The 23,981-nt window shown below is 37.7% G+C and overlaps 1 protein-coding gene across 4 annotated transcripts in view; it reads left to right on the top strand.

Moving 5' to 3' along the window:
• pspc1 (paraspeckle component 1) overlaps window positions 1–16,363 on the top strand; it is a 36,712-nt gene extending 20,349 nt beyond the window's left edge. Inside the window, exons 7-8 of one of the 4 annotated variants that reach the window (XR_005005966.1) lie at window positions 15,216–15,380; window positions 15,497–16,354. Coding sequence is in view for 2 of the 4 variants with exons in the window: in XM_036557117.1 (XP_036413010.1) it covers window positions 394–603 (210 nt within the window). In the remaining 2 variants the exon portion in view is untranslated. Of the gene's footprint in view, window positions 1–393; window positions 2,334–15,215 lie in introns of those variants that run through there. The other 3 variants (XR_005005967.1, XM_036557118.1, XM_036557117.1) reach the window with 3 other exon arrangements.
• The last annotated feature ends 7,618 nt before the right edge of the window (window positions 16,364–23,981 follow it).

The raw sequence follows: 23,981 nt of genomic DNA, 5'->3' as shown, positions 1-23,981 counted from the left end.
ATTTATTCAAAAGCTTGTAAATGATAGATGAATTGTTACTATTTATTTTGCTCTATTCATTTTTCTGGCATGTTTTTGGCCGTTCAGCAGTTACTATTATCAGGTAGTTGTGAATCTGCAGATTTGATCAGACATTTTTCTTCTTGTGCACACTAATGAAATTTGTTTCCTTCTTTGTTGGTACCTGGACTCCTGCTTTTCATCATGTCAACTCTTGGGAACTTCTGCGTTGTGACGTTCAAAATTTTGGCATTAATTACGATGATCTTTTTGGACTTTGCCACTGCAACACCTGAAATTTGCAACTCCAAAACCACAAAACAAAAATGACCTTTTCTTGACGGACTTCCTTGCATACATTTTACACCTCTACTTCTTGTTGTTGCACTGTAGCGTAATGAGAGGTTTTCTCAGGGAGGACCTCCTCAGATGGGTTCTCCCATAGGTGGTCGACCTGGTGTTGACTCTCCTCAGCAGCAACAGTCACCTGTGGTTGGTGGTGCGGGACCTGTTCCCGGTATGGGTGGTCCAGGTGGCTTTGGGCGAGGAAACCCTGTTGGGGGCAACTTTGATGGGCCTAACAACAAACGTCGTAGATACTAAGCTTTTATTTTCTTCCATGATTGTGTATAACAGTTTTTGACCCGGAGTATCCCACATCTAGCTCTTGTGATACCAGCTTATACACTCTCACTCATGTTCTCAGTGGCACTGCTTCCTGACCAGCGGCAGCTTTCGTCCTGTGACCCACAACCTTGACACATAGCATGAGCCAGGATTAGTGATAATGTGAAACCATAAATCTGTTTTGAAACTGCCTTAATTGTGGTAGCATATAAGTTGAAGGTGTCAGACTCTCACAGTGCATAGGTACAGTGCTTTTCCTTTCCTTCACATACCTGATTCTTGCTGAGCGGCTTGAATAATTAGTTGATCAGTTCTATAAGCTGTGATGAAGCTGGGGAAGTACTACACTGCAGAACTAGAATGTGACACCTCTTCTATAGGTCATCAGTTGCTTATGGAGCATCTCTTTGATGAGCTGCAACACCATGTCATTTGTTGTCCTATTAAAATTTACCTGATTATGTGGGGCTATATGGCCTCTAAATTGGCGATGTTGACTAAGTTTGCATGCTATCGCTCATTTTAATGCCTTTTATGCATTTGACCTTGCAGTTTGCCTTGCCACATCCTATTCATTGGTGCATGATGGGGAAACCTCACTGCACGGCAGAAAAGTTTAGCAAAGTTCAAATTTATTTAGAGGAGAGCAACCGCATTGCGTTTAGCAAATCGGGCAAAGGTAGACAGGCCTTCATCTCAAATGATAAACACAAAGGGTAGAGAGGGGACAGTGGCTCCCTTTCTCTTCTTTGAATCCACAATGGTATAACAATGAAAATATACAGTTTTGTAACTATTGACAATTAAGATTTGAAAGAAAGACGTGATAAGATTAAAACCGAAATTATAGTTTGAAGATTACTTACTATTCTAGCTAGTTTGCTTGAGACTGAGCAAGCTAACGTTCGAACTTGTGTGAATGACTGAAGGGGAAAAAAAGACATAGAAATGCCCCCTGGCTGAGGGATCCAACACAGTGAAATGCGTCAAGAAAAAGTGCAGGTGTTTGCGTACTGTTGTGGTCATCAAGTTGGAAGGATTTCTTAACCCACCTCTCTGACCTAGCTGTTGAACTATAGGGGAAATATAGATAATGGTTGGGATTTATCAATGACTAATACTTGGGTAAATATCTTTGTATTAGAAGATATTTTGCAAAAATGTGTAAAAAAAAAATAAGGTCTGTTTTTGGCAGAGTTTTTCTAAAGCTAGTCATGGTGGTTATTGTTTGGTCACCATGTTAGGACTTCTTTATATTCATTTAGCTGAATAGGTTAATTGGTGATGGTGTTTTATTCTCGATGAGTATTAAACCGTGAGGTTTCTCATGCATTTTACATTTTGTGTTCATTACAGGCAGATATTTTTACTTTTGTATTCTTTATAGGCAAGCCCCAGGTAATCAGGTAAATGTTTATGGTACGCAGAGACAGTGTTGCAAATCAGCAAGAGCGCACCATTTTAACAATACCGTTTGCACAACACTTGCAGTTACTATGGTAATGTGTTTCATACTTTTTTTTTATTATTCTTTTACATGTCTTGTGTTTGAAATGGATAGTGAAATGAATAGTGATTGTGTATGTCATGTAGAACGTGCATGCCTGCTAGCAGTCATTTTTGTTCCAGTGAATGTTTTGAATGTCCTGAGTTGTTCTGCTTTCTCCTAAATGGCAGATCTTTGAATAAAAATCCTTACAAATTTAGATTTGTGCATTTGTGCCTCTAACAGAAAAAAAATCATCAGACTTTGAAATTGACAGTTCACCTGGTTCACATGAAGTCCCTAAAAGTAAAGCCATCTTCCTAACATAGTCAGAATCTTTGTGTATAATGTTCAGCTATTTGTTAGCTAAAAGTAAGTGAGCTTCCAGCTCTCAAAGGTGAGTAGTTACCTGTTGGAAGAAAGTTCCTTCTGAGACAATGCAAAGCCTTTTTGGATCACTTCAGGCCAATTATGTCTGAGCAACATGTAGGCATGAAAGGTAAATTGTTTTGTTAGATTCTATTAGACCACATTTACAAGAAACATTTTCAGGAATATAGAGATGTTATTAAAACTGTATAATCTACAACCAACTGTGTAACCATAGTCAGCTAATCAGGCTAGAGAATAAATATTAGTTTACAATCACTAAGACCAGATTAAATGCATCAACATATCTCCTAACTTGACACTGAAGTTGTATTCATCCCTTGGGCCATTTCATCCACATTGATTTTTCCACCGTTTTTCTCTCTGGAAAACAACAGATTTTTCCATTGCATTGAATGTTCTAGTTTTGTTCTTTTGAAAAAAACATTTGACTTGAATGCCAAATAGCTAATTAGTGCTAGCATTCACTACCACTTTAATGCTAAGCCTGAAGGACACAGACAAAAGCACAGGCACAGAGGATTCAACCTGTGTAAGCCTGAGTTGTGGATGGTTGAAATTACAAGTAACTATCAACCGGACAGTTGTTTATGGCATTCTGTCTTCTTCTTCACTGAAAATGTTCTAGTTTTTTTCTACAATCCTGAGAAGTTTAATAGTGCTGCTTGCCAATTTCCTTGATTGTTCCAGAATTATGAATTAGTTCTTGGGTTTAGTATCCTATTACAGTCTAGAATTTTTGTCTTAAAAGTTTTCAGTTAGTTAGACCTGTTTTCATTTTGCTAAAAGTACCAATTTCCATAGGATTCTGAAATTACTTTTTCAAATTCATAATTGGTGTAAGCTTCCCATAGCGGTAAGCCCAGTCTAGGTGCCAGTTTGCTGTAATCTGGCAGCTGCAACAGGAAGTTCATTTCCACACATTTCCAGGATGATTATCTGGAAAAAACTGAGCTAAAAGGTATTGCTTGTTATGGTTGACATGACGAGCTTGTCCACTTGTGACAAAACAGGGAAAAGAGTAAACAAAAGTAAACGGATGCGACTTATGTGTTGATGTGATTTTTATGTGGATAAAGTGCATGCGGCTCTCATCTGGTCAAACTGGAGCCGTATTTTAGTGAATAGTGGAATGGAAAACGGAATTCAGCCAAAGTTTATCCAGATATGTTCCGGATACAAAATACATGTTAATGCAAGGTGTAAACCAGCTTATACAGTCAGCTCCATTATTACTAGCACCTTGTCCTTGGTAAAGTGGTGTTTTAAAAAAAGTATTAATAATATCAATCTCACTGAAGGTATGAGGGGAGAAAATGTGAACAAGGTTCTGAGGTGCTATGAAAAAAAACAAAACAGCTCTAGAACATCAGACCCTTCTGATGAAACTTCTTCACTGTGTGGGGTCACAGTACACACCTTTTCCAGGCAGATTCCCTGGATAACTCCAGTTGTTTAAAGCTTCTTAATAATTGCCATATACCAGTGCTGTTGCTTTAGTGATGACATGCTGTTATTATAGGGCGAATGGGCATTGCGGTCATCTCAATTATGTGGACAAAAGACTGTCACTTGTAGGGCTAGGCTCGGGTGATTTGACAATATCATTTGACCATTTTTGTGCAACCCCTCAAATCTTTTTTTCGATTGGCCACGTAATATTAGTCACCTACAACAACACAGCTACACCTCAAACATAGTCAGCCAAAAGCAAATTTATTTTATGTGAAATTATGTGCATGCATTTATGGAAAAGATTTAAGGTGACATAGACTTGTTTGTTAACACTCCTATTATGTTTGCACATAACATTACATTGTTGATGTTTGCAGGTCACTTTTGACCCTGTATTGTTAAATCTCCTTGAAACAGTCCTAGAACATAACGCTGCTGTTGGAACAAAACCTCATATCTCCAAAAAGTTAACTTTACAGGACAAGGAAAAACATTCTTCACAAAAGATCAACAGCCTTTTTCATATCATGTCAAAAAATGAAACAGGGTTTTGTCCTGACAGCAGCAATATAATTTCATTTCACCTTACTTGCCAACTATGTACCCATCAGGAACTTGAACATAAACTCATTTTATTGTTTTTGCTGTTCATGATTACCATATTTACCTTACAATATGACTTCTGTTTTTATTATGAAACACATTTTAGAGCATTTTAAGGATTTAAATTGCTATTTTGGACAGAAACCATATATTCCACTGGTTTATTTCTTTTACTATGTACTTTAGATATTTAATTTGTGTTGCTGGCATTGCATTATGGATAAATTCACAACTTTTTTTGTAATGGGTTTCGGTTAACCCTTAACAAATGAAACCAAGAGAGTTTTGTTCATTTTCCTGAAGATGTTGTTGGCCCTGGTGTCAATCAGATTATTTTGAGATACGGTTCTGCCCCGAGTTTCAGAGGGGGATGAGGACCATGGTATTTGGGCATTTTTTGACATGAAGGCCTCCTTTTCAGCATTTTGCTGCACATCAGTTTCCCCATCAAATGATAATTCCTCATGCTCTTAATTGATTTCAGCATTGTTCACTGTAGATGACTTCTGCTTTTTCACTATCAGCATCTAATAAATCATAGTCATCATCTTCATAATCTGTGAACCTCCTTTTAGCCGTTATAGTGGCAGCAGATTGAAATATGAGAAGAAAGAAGAGAGAAACGTGGGCTCTGTCCAGTTTCCCACCTCCCCCACTCGGTCTGGATTATACTTTACTGTACTGAATATTTGTGTGTGTGTGTGTGTGTGTGTGTGTGTGTGTGTGTGTGTGTGTGAAAGAGAGAGAGAGAGAAATCCTGCACACACGTACAAGGAGGAGGCATGAAGCGTGTGTGTGTAAAACCTTACAAATTGTAATAAATTTCTCTGCATGGTGTTTCCCCAGTCTGCCACATATTCAATAACCACATTTGCATTCTGAATTACAGGGTCAAATTTGACCCTGAACAGTGTCGTTGTACCCAAATGGTGTAGAGACTTTATAAAAACATCAAATTGGTCATTTACATGTTTACTCGTTCATGTCATCAATGGTTGGTCATTAAGTTTTATGAAAAAATTATAAAGGTGTAATGGCATTTTAGAGACATTGAAACCTGAAAAGGGTCAATTATGACCCGGAATACAATAGGACGTATAACCATGGTAGCCTTATAGTTTCAGTGCAAAACTAAAGAAGCAGAATTTGATCTTTGCTGATTATCAGATAAGTGGGGAAAATTGTGTAAATTAGATTTTTTGTCAAACCATTCCTCTAAAATTTTGGCTCTAAGCAGACAAAGCAGATTGTACACGGCTTATATGTGAGTAATAGTAGTAAGATGGTTACTATTAGATAATTCTATCAGAAATCTCTCACTCGTCACTATATCATTTTTATTTTAAACCGAATTCCTGTTATTGTTCACTGTCTGTCATTGATCACTTATACCATATAAATGCCCAGGACCCACCAGGATAGTCCACATTTCCATTGCTCACTTCTATAACTTTACAGTAGCTCCAGTTTGTTTTCCAGTAGTATTGAGTAGAAAAAAAAGAAAAGACTGGTGATTTAAGAGGTTAACTGTTGAATACTTAGTCACTGAGAGTGGTTTGCAATGAAATTGTGCATTCAACCAGTGAACCTACACTCTTCTGAGTGTTTTTATGTAAGGTTGATTATGAAGAAATGGTGATAAATCTGACAGTCATTTTTCTTTGGGGGCTATTTTGCCTTAGAATGTACCTCTCACCACAAATGAATATTACACTTAAAAAAAGAGTTTATTTAGTAAATTTTATTTTGTTTGCAGTGCAGTAGTGCATTTCTAGTGAGTAGGGCTTAACAATAAAATATCTATCTACTTTTCTGGCCAATGTTATTACTGTGATTTTAAATTGTGAGTATTGTAAAATTAAGGCTCAGGCCTGTTATTTACTGTTGGTATTGGTAGATAACTGCTTTAAAAAAACCCATATCATATGTTTATATCATATGTTTAGATTCATATTTATGTTTCAAACCAATATTTGATGATGTTATTACACAACGTTACCACTAAAAGGCTAGTAAATTTATGTAATGCTAAAAAACACCTGGTGATTGATTGGCAACAGGTCAGTAACATGATTGGGTATCCCAGAGAGGCTGAGTCTCTCAGAAGTAAAGATGGGGATGAGTTCACCACTCTGTGTGGGTGCAGCAACTCAAGAATAACATTTCACATCATAAAATAGCAATTTTCATCACATCTACGGTACATAATATCATTAAAAGATTCAGAGAATCTGGAGAAATCTCTGTAAGCAAGAGACATGGCCAAAAACCACTGCCTATGAAAACCGTTTGTTGCTGCATCAACAAATGCAAGTTAAAATTCTAAACCACAAAGAAGAAACCATATATAACGAAACCAGAAACGCTACCTTCTCTGGGCCTGAGCTTATTTAAAATGGACTGAGGCAAAGTGGAAAAGTGTCCTGTGGTCCAACAAATCAACATTTGAAATTCTTTTTGGAAATCATGGACACTGTGTCCTCCGGGCTAAAGACTACCCAGCTTGTTATCAGTGCACAGTTCAAAAGCCAGTATTCATGATGGTACAGGGGTGCATTAAGGCACATGGCATGGGTGACGAGCACATCTGTGAAGGCACAATTAATGCTGAACGATATATATACATATTTTGGCAACATATGCTGGCATTCAGGTGACGTCTTTTTCAGGGAAGTCTTTGCTTATTTCAGCAAGACAATGTAAAACTACATTTTGCATGCATTACAACAGCATTGCTCCGTATTAAAAGTCCGGGTGCTAAACTGGCCTGCCTGCAGTCCAGACCTGTCACTACTGATAACATTTGGTGCATTATGAAATTAAAAATACGGCTAGGGAGACCCTGAACTGTTGAGCAGCTGAAATTCTATATCAACCAAGAATGGGAAAACATTTCACTTTCAAAACAACAGCAGTGTCTCCTTAGTTTCCAAACGCGTACAGAGTGTTGTTAAAAGAATTGGTGATGAAACACAGTGGTAAACATGCCCCCGTCCCAACTTTTTTTGGAATATGTTGTTGGCATCAAATTCAAAATGGGCAAATATTTTTCAAAAAACAATAACATTTCTCAGTTTCAACATTTGGTATGTTGTCTTTGTAGTATTTTCCTTTAAAAAATATGGTTTACATGATTTTCACATTTATTGCATTCTATTATTATTTACGTTCTGCACAGCGTCCCAACTTTTTTAGAAATGGGATTGTATTAAATTTACTGACTTTGCAAATTTAGAAATGTGTTATTTCTCCATAATGCTGATCTCTGCATTTTAGAAATGTTTATGTATCTGCATCAATATTGGCATCAGCAGAAAAGTACATGGAAAATATTAGATTTTGGCATTGGATCACTTTTACATGAATTCGTATTTAACATGCCTTTCTGTGTGTTCTTATATCAAAATGGTTGAATTTTAGTTACACCTCTAGAGGTTTATGAGAACTTTTAAGGTGCTCATCCTGAATGTATTTCTGGGCTGCATTTTTTTCAACCTCTTCTGTCTTGCAATTCCAGACATACATACTCATCAGTTGCTTTTTTTTCTTTATTTATATCTCAGTGGAGATGTGAGTGTGTCACAAAATCTTACAAATATGTTACAAAGTGTGCCATGTCAAAAACTGTTTAAAATTCGAAGCATAGATTGCGCTCTGAGTCTACTGTGTTATGTACAATATAAATTTCCAAGACGTTTTTTCTGATTTCACTTCAATAGAAGAGTAAATAATGGGAACAAAATTCTGGTAAGATGTTACATAGATGAAAATACATACTAGCAACATATTAGCCTGCATGCTAATTCTCATTCCATTTAAGCATTCATTAGTTACATACAGTAAGAGACAGGCCAATTAGCTGAAAATTGTACAGTTTCGTGGTTCATAGTTCACACCATCATGTTACAAGGAAATGAGCAGGAGATGGACCTCTTGAAGGACTACAGGTGCCTTACAAAATGGGATATATCCTGAAAAAAGGCTCGGTAAGCAAATACTTTATGTACACAATTCAGTCTATTTATAAACTGTGGGCAATAAAACCGTCGAAGGCATTGTTTAGTTAATACAGACTAGTCTGGCATACTTCCAATGCGAATGTAGTTTTGTGAGTCATTTACTCTATACCAACTTTTTTGCATTTTTAACTGTGGTTTCAAGAAACTTTATCTAACCCTGCGTTCAGACCGGCAGCGACGCAACGTGACAAGGCGGCTGGAGGTCATTTATTTCAATGAGAGCTGTCGACTTCCGGTGGCAGGAAGCAGTGCGAATGTTGACAACACGACAAAGTTGAGCCAAGTTTAACTTTATGCATATGAGGAGCAAAGCGACGTGGTGATTACCAATAGGAATTGAGCTTTCAGCAGCATAGTATGCACATCTCCGCCACTGTGAAACCTTTGGTTCCTAAGAATTGTTCCTACTAGAGATGTAATAACGGCAGAGGTGCTTTCACTGTAAATAGACAGTAATTGCAAAGACCAAATACTGTTTTCCTCACAAACTGACTGCGCAGGCACAGGGGATAAATGGGAAAAAAAGCACACAAGCAATCTTACCAGGATTTGTAATTTTAGCTGGAGCACATCTGATTTGCGCTTGCCATCAGTGAAACCATGGCAGCCATCTCCCACAGGCGATGAGTGATCAGCAATTTGGGAAAGCGAACAGTCGCTGCCAGTGTGAACGCAGGGTTATATTTTATATGCTATACTTTATAGTATAGGATACAAGTCAGGTTTGCTATCACGGCGGTGGTATTTTGTGTGTTTATGTGGATTGTTTGTGTTGAAATGTAATGTATAATGTACACTATATGGACAAAAATATTGGGACATCTATCCATTAGACTTACAGGAGCTTTTATGACATCCCTTTCTAAATCCATAGGCATTAATATGGCGTTGGTACACCATTTGCAGCCATAACTGCTTTCACTGTTCTGATAAGGCTTTCTACAAGATTTTGGATGTATGTCTGTGGGAATTTTTGCCCAATCATCCAGAAGAGGATTTGTGAGGTCAGACGAGAGGGTGTAACTCTCAATCTCCATTCTAGTTCATCCCAAAGGTGTTCAGTGGGGTTAAGGTGAGGGCTCTGTGTCAAGTTCTTCCACACCAAACTCACCCAAACATGTCTTTATGGACCTTGCTTTGTGCACTGGGACACAGTCATGCTGGAACAGAAAAGGGTCTTCCCCAAATTGTTTCCACAAAGTGGAAGTGTACAATTGTCCAAAATCTCTTGGATAAAGCATTAACATTTCCCTTCACTGGAACTAAGGGGCCTAGGCCAACCCCTGAAAAATAAACCCTTAACATTATCACTTCTCCACTAAACTTTACTCTTGGCACTGTGTAGTCAGGCAGGTAACGTTCTCCTGGCATTTGCCAAACCCAGACTCGTCCATCAGACTGCCAGATAGAGAAGTGGGATTCATCACTCCACAGAATATGTTTGCACTGCTCCAGAGTCCAGTGTCCCCATGCTTTACGCCAATCCCACCAACGCTTGGCATTGTGCGTTTTGATCTTAGGCTTGTGTGTAGCTGCTCGGCCGTGGAAACCCGTTTCGTGTCAGGTCCTAATGCGCAGTTCTTTTGCTGATGTCCAGAAGCAATTTGGAACTTTTTTGTGAGTGATTCAATAGAGGATAAGCACTGTGTGCTTATTTTTTCGACCTGTTAGCAATAGGTGTTGCTGAAACACCTGATGGTGTCCCAATACTTTTGTCTATATAGTGTGTACACCTCCACTGCAAAAATTACCAACCCCTGATCACATGCAGAGGAAAAAGTAAGTACGCCCCTGGCTTCAGTAACTGGCACTGCTCTTTTTGACTGAAACACCTTAATGCAGGCGTTTCCTTAAACTGTGACAGTTTCTGGAGTCTACTTGGAGATATTTTAACCCACTCCTTCATGCAGAATTATTTCAACTGTTCAACATTTGAGAGGCTTCTCTCATGTACAGCCCATTTCAAATCCCCCCCAGAGCATTTTCGCTGGGATGCAGATGTGGGCTTTGACTAGGCCATTCCACAAACCTCCTATCTTCCTTTTGAGCCATTCGTTGGTGGATTTACTTGTATGTTTGGGATGTTTATCCTGTTTGAAGGTCAACTTCAACTTTTTGGCAGATGGCCGCACATTCTCCTCAAGCACTCTCTGGTATGAAAGAGAATTCATAGTCAATTCAGTGATTATAAGTTGGCCAGGCCCTGAGGCACCAAGGCAGCCCTAAACCATAACATTTCCACCAGCAAGCTTTACAGTTGGAGTGAAACTCTTCTGTTGGTTTTCGCCAAACAATGGCTTCTGGTACTGCGGCCAGACAACTATCTTTGGCTTGCCTGTCCACAGAACATTGTTGCAGAAGTCCTGGTCCTTGCCTAGATATACATTAGCAAACTTTAGCCTTGCCCTGATGTTCTTTTTAGACAGCAAAGGCTTCCTCCTGGTGCATCTCTGATGTAGGTAAAATTTGTGTGATTCGTTCTAAAGGTAGATGCACTTTGACATCCACAGTGGCAACAGCTACCTGCAGATCCTATGATGAAATTTTGGGGTTCTGAAAGATTTCTTTTAGCATCCTGCAGTTTGCTCTTAATGATGTATGTGCTGGGGCAGCCTGGCCTGGACAAGTTGGCAGTGGTTATAAATCTTCTCTACTCATAGATCTACTTGTAGATAGAATAAAATTGAATTTCTGTTCATTTGTTAAATAAAGGGGGATACAAATGTTAACTGTAGGTGTCACCTGTTAAATTAGATCACCCCTATCACCTTGTTTAAATGTCATCTGAAGTTTAAACACCACTGGTCACATTGCAAGTTTTGTTGGTTTTATGAAACTTAAATATGACAGTTTTTTGCAAGTGTAATTGCACGATTTCTATTTTATTTTATTTCTATTTAACAAGTTGGGGTAAAAAACAAAAAATGTGCCACAACTTTTGCACAGGCCATGTTTTTCCTCTGGTATGTAAATATCAGCAAATCAACAGTAATATATGCAGTAAAATAAGTAAAATATGCAGAGGTGTGTTCTCTGTAGAGAATGTTAACTTTTTTTTCCTCTTAGAAAATCAGCAAAATGTGCAGTTAGACAGGGATCATGCAAAGTTGTGCATATGACTGTATGTAGTACAAGTAGATTTATGTGTAAATGTATCCATAAATGTATGCATTTTGAAGGATAGGGCTAAAGTGACACTAAACCAATAGATATCACAATGGTAATGTCAAGTCTCTTTGGGAAGTGCAAACAGCAAGCTGTATTTAACACTTGCAGAACAGCAACTAGACACTTGGAGCAATACCAAAGCCAACTATGTGCTTGATAAAGAATTTTAATGTTAATCTTCTAAATGAGGCATATTCATATATGCATCATTGGCATGAAGCTTAAACTTTGTCATGTCAGTCTTCTTCTGTGAGTTTATTGGCAGGTTGGAAAGTAGAAATCCCATTATTGCCTGACTCCTGTGGACCTGGAGTTTTCCCATTATCTGATTACTCATGCAGTTATTAGGTGTAAATCTACTCATTACCATTACCAATCCTAACACAAAATGCTCATAATTTTTTTTAAAGGTTCCTCCCACCTTACATAATCAGAAGGTTTTCTTGGTCTTTAAACTGGAAAACCACGCTCAAGAGGCCGCTACAGCACCTTCTATAAGAGGTGCATATGGTTACATTTTTCAGTTTGGCCAGAGTGCCCCTTTAATTTTTCCAGAGGCAAGTGCAACAACATCCCATTAGTTTTTGCAGTTACTATACATTATCATGATATTCTCTCTCTCTCTCTGTAATTGGTCTGTATCTGTGTTACTACAGTACACATGGCTGTTCAGTGTTCTCAAAGTACTGGCGATACCTGGGATATACTCAGGAAAAAGAACCTTATGCTGTGGAACTGCTTCCTCTGGAGTGTTAGAGTGCCATTGATTTTGTTGGGGTGGCATTGGATCCACAACCAATCATCCAACATCAGTACCTGACCTCACTAATGCTCTTGTGGCTGAATGCAATTGAATCCTCCCAGCAGCTTTCCAACATCTAGTGTAAAGCCTTCTCAGAGAAGTAAAGGAGGGACAAACTCCTGAATGAAAGCATTTCATCCATGACCTTTGAATTCAGAACAAATGTTGAACAAACATGTGTCTGCATGCTTTTGGACATGGAGTTTTTTGTTTCCATATGCATTGTGAACAGTTTTCAAGGTAAGGTATTTAAGATGATACATAAGTAGTCGATCATGTGTCACTTTTACACAAACACACATCATTCTGTCAAGATAAATACAGAGCTGTCATGTAGGAGGGTGCCAGGAGTGAGGTAAATTCCTTCTGTCCTATCAATAGTGTTGACATAAATTTTGTGTTAGTCACACCCTGACAGTGTTTTGACAATGTCTGAACGTGAGGACTGCAGTGTGTTTTACTGCAGTAAGAGCGTAGTGCTGTGTTTCTGTTGTTCTATTGGACCATGTCACAGTGTCCTAATTTGTGCTCACCTTCTGCATTTGTTGTAGAAATGAATGGAACAGTGGAACGAGTACAATCAGTGGAACAGTAACAGATGTTTTAACATAAGTCAATGCAGGTAACAGTAAAGGCATATTTGTTGTAACGTAAGGAAACAAGGTCTACTCAACCAAATGGGCTGATATTTGCTCCAGACGCAATCAATTGGTGAATCTGTATTTTGGCTAATCCCTGTTATGATGTAATGATATAGTGTTCGATAGCCCTTTAAAAACACACACTGCATCTGAATGCTATGCATGCAGGTCTGTACATGTTAGGCCCACCCAGCAGTCTATGCGCTTCATATCTGTGTGTTCATTTAACCTCCAAAGAGTAAGCCTCAGGTGAGGAGCAATTAAACGATGTTATTGTCTTCGCTGTCTAACAAAAATCAGCCAGAATTTATAATCACCTATTAAAACAGACATCATTGGTCAGAATGTGTTAGGACACTGCTTTGTAGTGTGAAGTGCAGGGAATTCACTGTTGAGAACATTGTCGTATCTGTCTATCTCACTCTTTTTCATAAAGTATTTCATCCATGACAGCAGTTTTCAGGAAGACGCAAAACAACCTGCAACCTGACATGTTCAATTTTTATAATTCTAAAATCTTAAATAGGTCTGATATAAACATTTGCCATGTTTGCCATTTCTTGTGTGAATCAACTTCTTTATTATTCATAATAATAGAGAGTAACCTTGCAAATTACATTTTATTTTTTACCATTGAAAGTAATTTTCATATGGAGGGGGCAGGTGGGTACTTTTTGGTGGGGTTTTTTGCTTCAAAATGTCTCATCATAATCAACTTTGAGTAGCAATTGGCATAAAATTGATCAAAAATATGACTGGCAAAGTTGGCACATGCAAGATTAGTCTCTTCATCATTTGCATAAGGCACAGATCTAATATGATTTAAATACTGTACATCCACTCCTAACAGGAACAAGTGAAGCAAAGGTACTGAGATCAAGAATTGCTATCTTCTCTCTTGGACAAAGTGCAGTTTGTAAATGTTATTCAGATACACAGACTGTAGATTAGTACATGGTCAGACCTGCACCTTCGGCCTCGTTGTCTTTTTTCTCTTTTGCATGTGTTTAGTATTGCATTATTTTTATTAAATTCATGGATTAATGAGAGATCAATCAGTTTATATATATAACTGGCAAAAATCTTCTCATTTGACTGGCCTTCAGGGGGGTTGTTGCCTCTCTTAAAGAAATTTCATGCCTATCTACAGATTGAGGGTTATACAATTGTCTTATGTTCAAGAATATGTGACCTAACATCAGCTTACTGTAAATAACAGTCTGTGGCTGCTACTGGTGTGACTGTTTACAACATGAAGAGAATATAACAAAAAAGAATATGAAGGGCTGTCAAAACCATGTTCAACATCTGTGAAATTTCTTAAAATTCAGCTACCTAACGTTAGTGTTCAAGACTTGCCTTTTCCTTATTTCACATAAACCTAAAGCTGGCTAACAGAGCTAACAAGTCACCAGGTAAAAACTTGATTTCCATGCAGCTATAATGACTGATTTGTCACCAGTTTGTATTGTACTTCGAAACTACTTACTGTTTCACTCTGTATGTGACAAATAAGGCCTAATGTTTGTCAGCTTTTACATCCTGTCACAACTTCATATCAGCAGTTTCTTTCATTACTTTGCCAAGCAAGTAGCCAGGGACCTATCCGAGCTGGACATTACACTTGGGGTCTCATATCTTATAAAACTAGATTAGAGCAGCAGCTGCACCTCCCCTAGTTTGTGCCCTGCTATCACAATTATTTATGAATTTGGAGACACAGTGGCACAGCTGTAGAATGAATGAGAGAAACCACTGATATGAATTAATAACATAAATGTATTGGGGGGTCCCAGTAAACTGGCCTAGTGTTAGCCCTGGCTTTGGAGCCTGTAAGATCCAAGTTATCACACTGTTCTGCTTTACTGTAAACTGTGATCATAGTTGTACCATAATTGGCCATATGACAATCACTCCACTTCCACACGTATAATATTCCTTGCAACACAAAAAGAAATCTAATAATTGATCTGGTTGCTGTTTTGAAATAATTGCTCTTGTGTTCTCTCTCTGTCTCTCCCCAGATTTATCCAGGCCTGTGTACTGTTTGGTGGGAAAAGACCAGGAACAGAAGTTGAAACAAAGTCTTGTTTCCACACTCGCATTGCCAGGGTTTTTTCCTTTTGCTTCAGTTCAGAATGAATGTATTTATATGAAACATGGGATTTATATCCCAACCAACCCAACAGGTAAGTAATATCCCAAGGATTCTTTGATTTTGTTACAGTTTCACATCAGAGCCTTTAAACGTATTTCGGTGTGCAGTTCTGTAGTAAATTCCATTAACTGAATTAATGTCCACAAGATGGTGCTGTAGAAGTAAGAACATGATCCCTGAAAGTTCCTGCAGAACAAAAAAGGGACTTCAATGATCAGCAGTGGTGAAGGTCAAATTTCTATTCTTGGATGTTTCTGGTAAGTCATTAAATGTCTAGTGAGTCATAAAATCTTTTTGATAAAGATTATACAGAAAAGTAAATTCTGATCTCTTTCTATCTTTGGTTGTCTGCAATAAAATAATAAATTAATTAAATAAAATGGTGGTGTGCCCTTTATTTTTGTATTATGCAGTCAGGTTTGAGTATGATGTTTACCCAGAGACCTAAGACTGATTGATCTGTTTCATACCCAGACATTATCAACAAGTACATATCAGACATTCCACTTTGCCTCGACATATATCCTTTGTTTTTCTTTCCTAAATGAGCCTTTTGTGTGGAATGTCTGCACTTCACTGACATAATACGTTTAAATTACAAATACTTCTCTGTATAACCCACACCTCACACCTGTCAGTCAACTCAGGCAGTATTGGTGCATTTTCTCAGGTACAAAGAATGTTCCGTGCTTATGCAAGAGAGTTGAACTTGGTTACTTGCTGGAAAAACAAAATCACTTTCTGAATAAATTGACAGTGATTTCTTTGCATTTGTTTGAATCATTTACATGATGATTGGTCCTACTGGTCTCTAACAGTTAGAAATAAAAGCCAGTATGCTTCTTATTTCTACTGTTATTTATTTATTATAAAGACCTTTCCTAATAAAGTAGATCCAAATAAAGTATTTTGAAATCTTTGAAAGGCTGTGCTTGTTTTGGTGTTGTTAAGTCCTGTTTATTACTTGAATACCAAAATGATTTTTAGTATACAACTGTATAATCAATATCGAGAGCCCTATAAAAATCATTGTAAGTTGTAATGGGAGACATTTTCTGAAAGGCATCTAAAAGAGGAAAGCGCCCAGATTAATGTAAGTCAACATGGAAAGTGTTTTGTAGCTTTTTACTGATGAAAGATTCTACTGGTCATGGTCCAGGATATCAGGATGTGGAAAGAGGGAGATTAAAATGGACACGGCTCTAGAATCAAACTAAATGAAGTGGCAGTGAAAATCCTCACACTTCTCATTAGACCTTGGCCAGTTTCAAGTTTGACTGTAAATATTGATGTGGCTCTGAATGTAGGTCAATAAGCTGAGTCCAGTGCATTCTGTGGAAACAATAACATTTGTACAGCATCCTCAATCCCTCGGTCTTACATGGAAAGCCTTTGTTTAGAATTCTTTAAGAGTGCACAAAGCCGTTTCTCCAAATAAGTCGAGGCAAAATCGGTGAGGCAAGTTGTTGTTGCTAGAATCGTTAAAGCGAGTTATTTCTGGTCCCTTAAAACAAATGTTGCATTAATTTATCACTCCTGAGGAGAAGCACTCGACTTCAAAAGCTGGTGCTGGTGATTTTTACCCCTGAATGCAAGTCATAATAATTCCATTAACAGTCAGTACAAGTGGCTTCTTATGAAGGAACATTCCTGGGCAATAATACATAATATATTATAAAGCAGCATAAATATTTAAAAAAAATACCATATAATTTGGCATGCATTAATATTGAGTCGTTAGCATTCATCAGTCTATCAAAATGTGCTTGCTGGGAAATTTTGGAACATTGTTTTGACCATTATTAGTCAGTGATTTAATTGTTAACTGACAAGCCTAAAATCATGGTTCATGAAAACGACAAACACAGAACTGTATTTTATATAAACGGTTTTAGGTTTTAGGCCTTATTGAATAAAAAAAAAAATCTAGCCTAACATAAGAGAGATGACAGAAATGTCATGTAGCCCAGTCTTACTTACATTTGCCACATATTATAGGCCAACTTAACAAACACATAGCCAGACCGGGTTTAGCGTGAAGTTCGTAAGCATAGTTTTAACAATGATTGATGTTCAGGATCAGGACTTGACACACTGTACGGCTCTGGCGCTACTGGTAAATTTAAGTGGAGTCAAGATTAAGCTGAATGAAAAATATATCTATTCTCGTATCAGTTATTTATTGTAAATTAAATGGACTTTTTAACAAAGGCATCGGCCAAAGATTTATGTATTGTCTGTTAACAGTTAATTCAGTTAATGGTTCATCACTGACATCCCAAGTGCTTGTATTTACAGTCTGTTTTGCTGTCATTTACTGTAATTACCTCACTGTTGTCCTATTGGACCTCTGACCTCTGCTGGGTTAAGTGACTGAGGATGATATCTTGGTTTACACAGAAAGCTTTGTAGGGTTTTGTAACCTTAGTGACATACATTCTTGCAAGGATAAGGTCTTTAGCATTTTAGCTGTGCTCACTGATAAGTGCTGTAAAGTATACAAACATTGCTGAAGTTCAGCATTTCTCGTAGCCAAGTATTCACATCTAGTGCACATGAAACCTACAGTCATTTCTATGATGAGACCATTCTGTGTTTCTAGCTCTGTCATAGATAGAATTTCAGGCAATGTTAGATATCTTTGGTATAGAATAAATTTGGAATGCTAAATATTATACTTTGCTAAGGTTGGTGACTTATTCTGAATGCCCCTTTTTTAGAAGCTTCCAGCAGTTGTATCACTTCTATTGTAGGTTTTATCATTTAAGTCAAATCGAGGCCGACGTGAGGGCGAGAATGGTGCCAAAAAATGAGGTTGGTGCTCAGAACACAGATAATGCCGTCCCCGATTTCCCCATTTTCCTCTCGTTATTGGATTTTGAAATTTAGATCATGTAACAAATAAAGTAAGTGGGTCATGATGACCTATCCAATTCCAACATGCTTCAGGCAGTAAAGTTTCAAAACCTATCTGAATCCTATCAGTATCTAAAGATATTTGCTTTAAAAAAACTGCACTGGACAGATGTTTAGATGTGATTGATTGATATATATCTGCTTCAGAAGAGCAGAATATGTAGGCAACACTGGGCTACTGCACCAAAATGTCTGCATATGTCCGTAACGCTAACCCAGGTAGATTTCTACAGTTTATAAATGTTTATGTATCGGAATCCGTGGGTGAGTACATGAAAAATACCGTATATCAGTATTGGCCCACAGTTCCCATGATGCATGTGTCTCCTGAGCTTAGTGTTTTCCAATTGAATGTTTTGTTTGAATATTAGTTCCTTATTTTTTATTTTTTTTTACACTTATTACAAAGTCCCACCATCCATTGTTTTATGAGCCCTTGTTCACTTATTAAATTGCCACATGCTCCAGCGTATATTGCTCATTGTTGTTGACAGAAGTCATAAACATATGTATAGGTATATATGATGAGCTGGTTTCTTCCATGGCAACAGATAGGAAGGTCCTCCACTGCCCAGACCAACAGCAGGAACAAAGCTTCTTCCTTTATTATTGATCAGACATTGTCCCAGCTGTTTCAGGTCTATATAGTCTCGTTCATACTGTCCCTTACAGCCTTGATTTATAGTGAGGTTAACAGGCCAAATTTATTGTGCTGATCAAGCAGCTTCTCTGTAAAGTCCCTTTCTCCCCATGTCATGTTTTTCCATATATAAACTCCTGAGTTTGCTAACCGGTTCCCAAACGGGACAAAACAGTACTGACCTGTTGATTCTGTAAAACAGCAAAAATGAGTAAATGTTATCCACCCAGCAGGAGCAACTTCCTCATTTTTTTTTCATACCTCTCAACTCTCAATGAAGTTAAAGTCAGTTTTTTTTTCACCAACTTCTTGTTCAAATTTTCCCGTTCCACATGTAACTGTGCACGCACGCTGTGTGGGCGGTAACTGTCTGGGGAGGGCAAAACAAAAAAATAGTGGTATATATCACCTTTAAAATACAATTTAGAGCTAATGGGACAAACTTTACCCATGACCTGAATGAACGGGCCCTAGATTAGTTGGATTGAAATGACTCTTTGGCAAATTCGTAATGTAGCGTGGTCGAAGATTAGCCTGGACTATTTTGACCAAAAGAATTTACTTACTTTGTATTGTATTACACAAATACACAGCAAATAAATGTGACTGGTTAGACAGCTCATTTGTATATTGCAGTGATATCAGTGATATCAGTATTGCAAAGCCCAGTATTGAGGTAACAGTTTAAAAAGATACATTGTGCAGCTCTTCCATACACACTCTGATAAATACTCAGAGCAGAGACATTCATCACTTTATGAATGAGCATAATCAGTTATTTTAATACAGCTAGTGCATTTATGACCCACAAATGGCCCACCGTCAGCGGATAAGTAATCTTTGGCATTAGCATTGCTGTAATTTAGATGAATGATAATGCGTCATCAGTATTTCAAAACATTAAATCTCATCCAAGCTTTTCTTTGTTAAAAAAGGCCATCTGTACAGTCAATGTGAAGTGGAGCTCTTGTTAGCAAATTGATGTTGGAAAGAAAGACCCTGCTGGGACATTCAGCATTTCAGAACAGCACATTTTGGATACAGTGCGTACGGACAGAGCGATGTCTAAAGTTCTATTTCGGTACTAAAATTCTATTATAAGTGATTGAAGTGGATAAAAGATCCGTTGTTAGAAACAATCACTGTCCTGATTATGACATTTTGACTCTCTTTAAAGTGGTAACTGAAAATAGACATCCAGTGGTCTCAAATTAAGACACCAGACATGTAATTACTTTAGTACTGTAGTGGGTTTATCACCACTGAACAAATAGTGTTCCCTTTGTTAGAAGGAAAAGGTCACTTAATACGGGCAGTCCACTACCCCTATACTTTTTTAACCTTCAGTTGATTTTAAATTGTTTGTACTATTTCAATACCTATTTTAAATAGATAAAAGAAAAGGAGAGAAAAATGTTAAAGTTTGAAAAATTGTTAAAGGTGAACATTGAACTGTAATGCAGGTGTGATGGCAAACCAGTGAATTGATAATGTGTGAGAAGGTTTTTAATTAGGAATAATGTTTATCTGACAACACATGTACTTCTCTGTTTCTGGCATTAAGAATGAAACATTTTTGACCTTTTTTTGCAAATAATCACTTATTTTCTCCAAACAGTGGGCCTCATTCACCAATGTCTTCCTACGTTTAAATTTGTCCTTTGTACTCTCATGTAGATTCTGTTCTTACCTAAGAACAAATCCCAAAATAGGAAAACATTGGTGAATGTCAGAATCTTTGTGAAAACTGGGTAAGTGGATTTTAAGAAATTTCTTCTTAAGAACAGTTTGTGAATGAGGCTCATTGACTTAATTTCCAAAAAGAATTACCAAAAAAACTGGCTTACAATGCCAAAATAATGACTTTCTCAAAATCCTCACTATGCCAAAATTACTCATTTTCTGAAAATACTGACTTACTATGCATAATAATAACTTGATATCTCATAATAAACACCAAATTACTTACTTCTTTGAAATGTAATAATTCTTTTTAATTGCTTTAGCATAGCCCCAAGAACTAATTTGAGATGCACTATATGGGCAATAGTATTATGCCCTGCTGTTTCTGTGTTAATAAAAGTGCTATTATTGTTAAATGGAAGCATCTATGATCAACAACAGTTCAGCAATGAAGTAGTAGACTATACAAACTCACAATGGGGCATAAAAAAATTGGCTACTCTCTGTTGCATCACTCACTACAGAGTACCACGCTGCCTCTGGATGCAACATCAGCACAAGGACTGTGTGTTGGGAGCTTCATGAAATGGGTTTCCATGGCCAAGCAGCTGCACGCTTACAAGGACATTTAGACAATTATATGCTTTCAATTTTGTGGCAACATCTTGGATAAGGCCCTTTCCTGTTCCAGCATTGACTGTGTTCCTGTGCACAAAGTGAGCTCCTTAAACACATGGTTTGACGAGTGTGGTGTGGAGGACCTCTGATGGCCTGCACAGAGCCCTGACCTCAACTCCACTGAACACCTTTGGGATGAATTGAGAAGTCAACTGCGAGCCAAGCCTTGTTCAACATCAGTGCCTGACCACACAAGTGTCCCTCTGACTGAATGGGCACAGACACACTCCAAAATTTAGTGGAAAGCTTTGCCAGAAGAGTGGGGGGGTATAGAAACAAAGGGGGTCCAACTCTATATCAGTGTCCATGATTTTAGAATGGGATGTACAACAAAGCGCTATGTTTAGGTGTCCACATACCTTTGGCCATAGAGTGTATTGAGTCAATATTTCAAGAAAATTCAATATTTTAAAAAAAGGCAATTATTTATTATGTCGCACATCACATTTTTGACCCTGCAACTGCACTCAGTGTCTGCTCATGTGAATTAATTTGCTTGCTGCTTTCTTGTGGATAGCCTGGGTGATCCTGCAAAACAGTAGTCTTGTAAAAGAAACAGATTGAAGCTGTCAAAAATTCTTTCAATAAACAGCAAAGCTGCTTCACTCACAGTTAACAGTATCAAATCATCTCTTCATAAACAGAGCAATGATTGTATGAGTGGAGTGAAAAAATGGCTAACAGCCCCTGTAAATATTTATCACGTGCATCGATATTCTGTATTCACTGGCAAGAAACTAAACGTCTTTAAAAACAAACAGAGGATGAATAGAAGAATTCCATGTCATCAATTACCAAACCTGGGTATGTCCACTGACAGACCTGACCTTTCCATATTCTCAAATAGTAGGCAGGTGGTAAAGGTCTGTGGTCTATTACAAATTAATCAGAGTTCTCAGATCAAGACATTAATATATAACTGTATATGATATAAAAACAAAGAGGCAGGCCGTCCGTCAGCATCTGACTATGGAACATAATGCTACACTAATAGCAGAACACTGCAGCACTTGGCTGGAACTGGAATCAACCCCTCTCGCCCCATTTAGGGAAAGGGAGTGTGTTCCAAATAAAGGTTAGTTATTTTATCCTGGGGAATGACATTACAGTCAGAGCTTTTGACATCTTAAATCAAGACCCAAAAAAAGGTTGGCGTTTACATAATCATTTCACTTAACTATGTATTTACATTGTGCTGTATTTTGAGGAAGACAGGACTTAAGCTGAAATTCTATTTTTGGGACATGCTGTGAGGGCTGTTTTCCCGGAAGATTCAGCTTGTGGTTTCAAATGTAAGTTTCTTTTTAACCCATAGGTCTCCATAGTCTTGACATCGCGAATACACTAAACCTTTTAAAAAAGGCTGTTTAGCGAAGGGGAACCCTCAGGGCCTTCCAGGCCTCCAGAGAAGGTCTAATAATGAGATGCCACTTAATCCTTTTAACTGTTAAAAAGTAAAATTCATTTTTAAATCATTTTTCAACATTAATTCTAGGAAAACATGCATTTAGCTGTTCAGAAAAAAATGTATCAGCCCATCTCAGGAACAATCATCCTGTACCATTTCTTTGCTGACAGCGGCTTAAATGAGTAATAAGGTTGAAAGTAACAGGGTTGAGTTTCTAGCACAGAAGTAGCAAATGCACAAAATGTGAAGAGTGGCCAATCAGGAATTGTTTTTCTCCATGGTGTCTAGGTAGATATAGCTAAGCAAGCTCTCCTATTGGTTAGAACTTAAAGGCCTGAAGAGAAGTTTCAACATGTTAGAATAACTATCAGCATAATTACAAAGTGACAAAGGAATCAACCAACTGTATTTTGGCCAATTCTGTGCAGAGAAAACATCACTCTAGGCCTTCCAGAAGTCCTAGATACATTATTGACTGTGAGTAGGAGGGCAGCTTAATGAGTAGGTGGTTAGAAATGGAAAACAGCAGCAGCAGCAGCTCAATACCAGCCACTCTACTGGGAGAGTTGCTGTGAAGCTGCTAAGATAAAGCATACACTAATATATCTGTCCTAAGCTTCAAAAAAACATGGAATGTCTTATAGAAACTTTATGTATAATCTAGAAAGGTCCAAAAAAGTTAACACAACTCGTCATTAGCTTAGCATTAACAAACCTTTAGAATCCCGTAAGAGTGCTAGGAGAAATATCATAGCTGTTTTTTTCCCTCAAGTTTCCTCAAGTTCTGACTAATGTCTCATAGTCAAAGGTCACCATTTAGTGCTTTGCAAAGTAACAGCATGTAAGAGTCTTCTCCTTCTGTATTGTTGTATGAAGTAGGGGAGCACATGTAAAGTCATATGAGACCTTTCCCCCATGCAACACTTCAGATCCAGAGTTCTTTGTTTTTAATGGGATTAAAGACAGATGATATCTACAAAAGCTGGATTCTGTGGTCAGTGAACCATTTTCTGTGGATTTGAAAGTATTGTCTTGATTATCTTCTGCCTGAAGATCCCACCACAACCCAGTCAGTTTGTTCTATGCCATTCATGTTTTTCTGATCATCATCAAGCCAGGCATATGGTAATTCTTAGATATGAGCGCATGATTCTTTGACACATATGGAAACATATGGTGTGCACCATTCCTGTACTCCAAACCAGACAACACCACCAGTTCTTGTGGGAAAAACTATGTATTAGAGAACTATGTTGGCATATGAAAAGAAAACAGACTCAACAAATATGGGAAGGAGAGCTTGCATA

The sequence above is a fragment of the Colossoma macropomum genome, unplaced genomic scaffold (genome assembly GCF_904425465.1).
Source record: "Colossoma macropomum unplaced genomic scaffold, Colossoma_macropomum, whole genome shotgun sequence".
NCBI classification, from domain to species: domain Eukaryota; kingdom Metazoa; phylum Chordata; class Actinopteri; order Characiformes; family Serrasalmidae; genus Colossoma; species Colossoma macropomum.
Note: the sequence above shows the minus strand (reverse complement) of the source record. Positions and strands in the feature narration are given on the sequence as shown.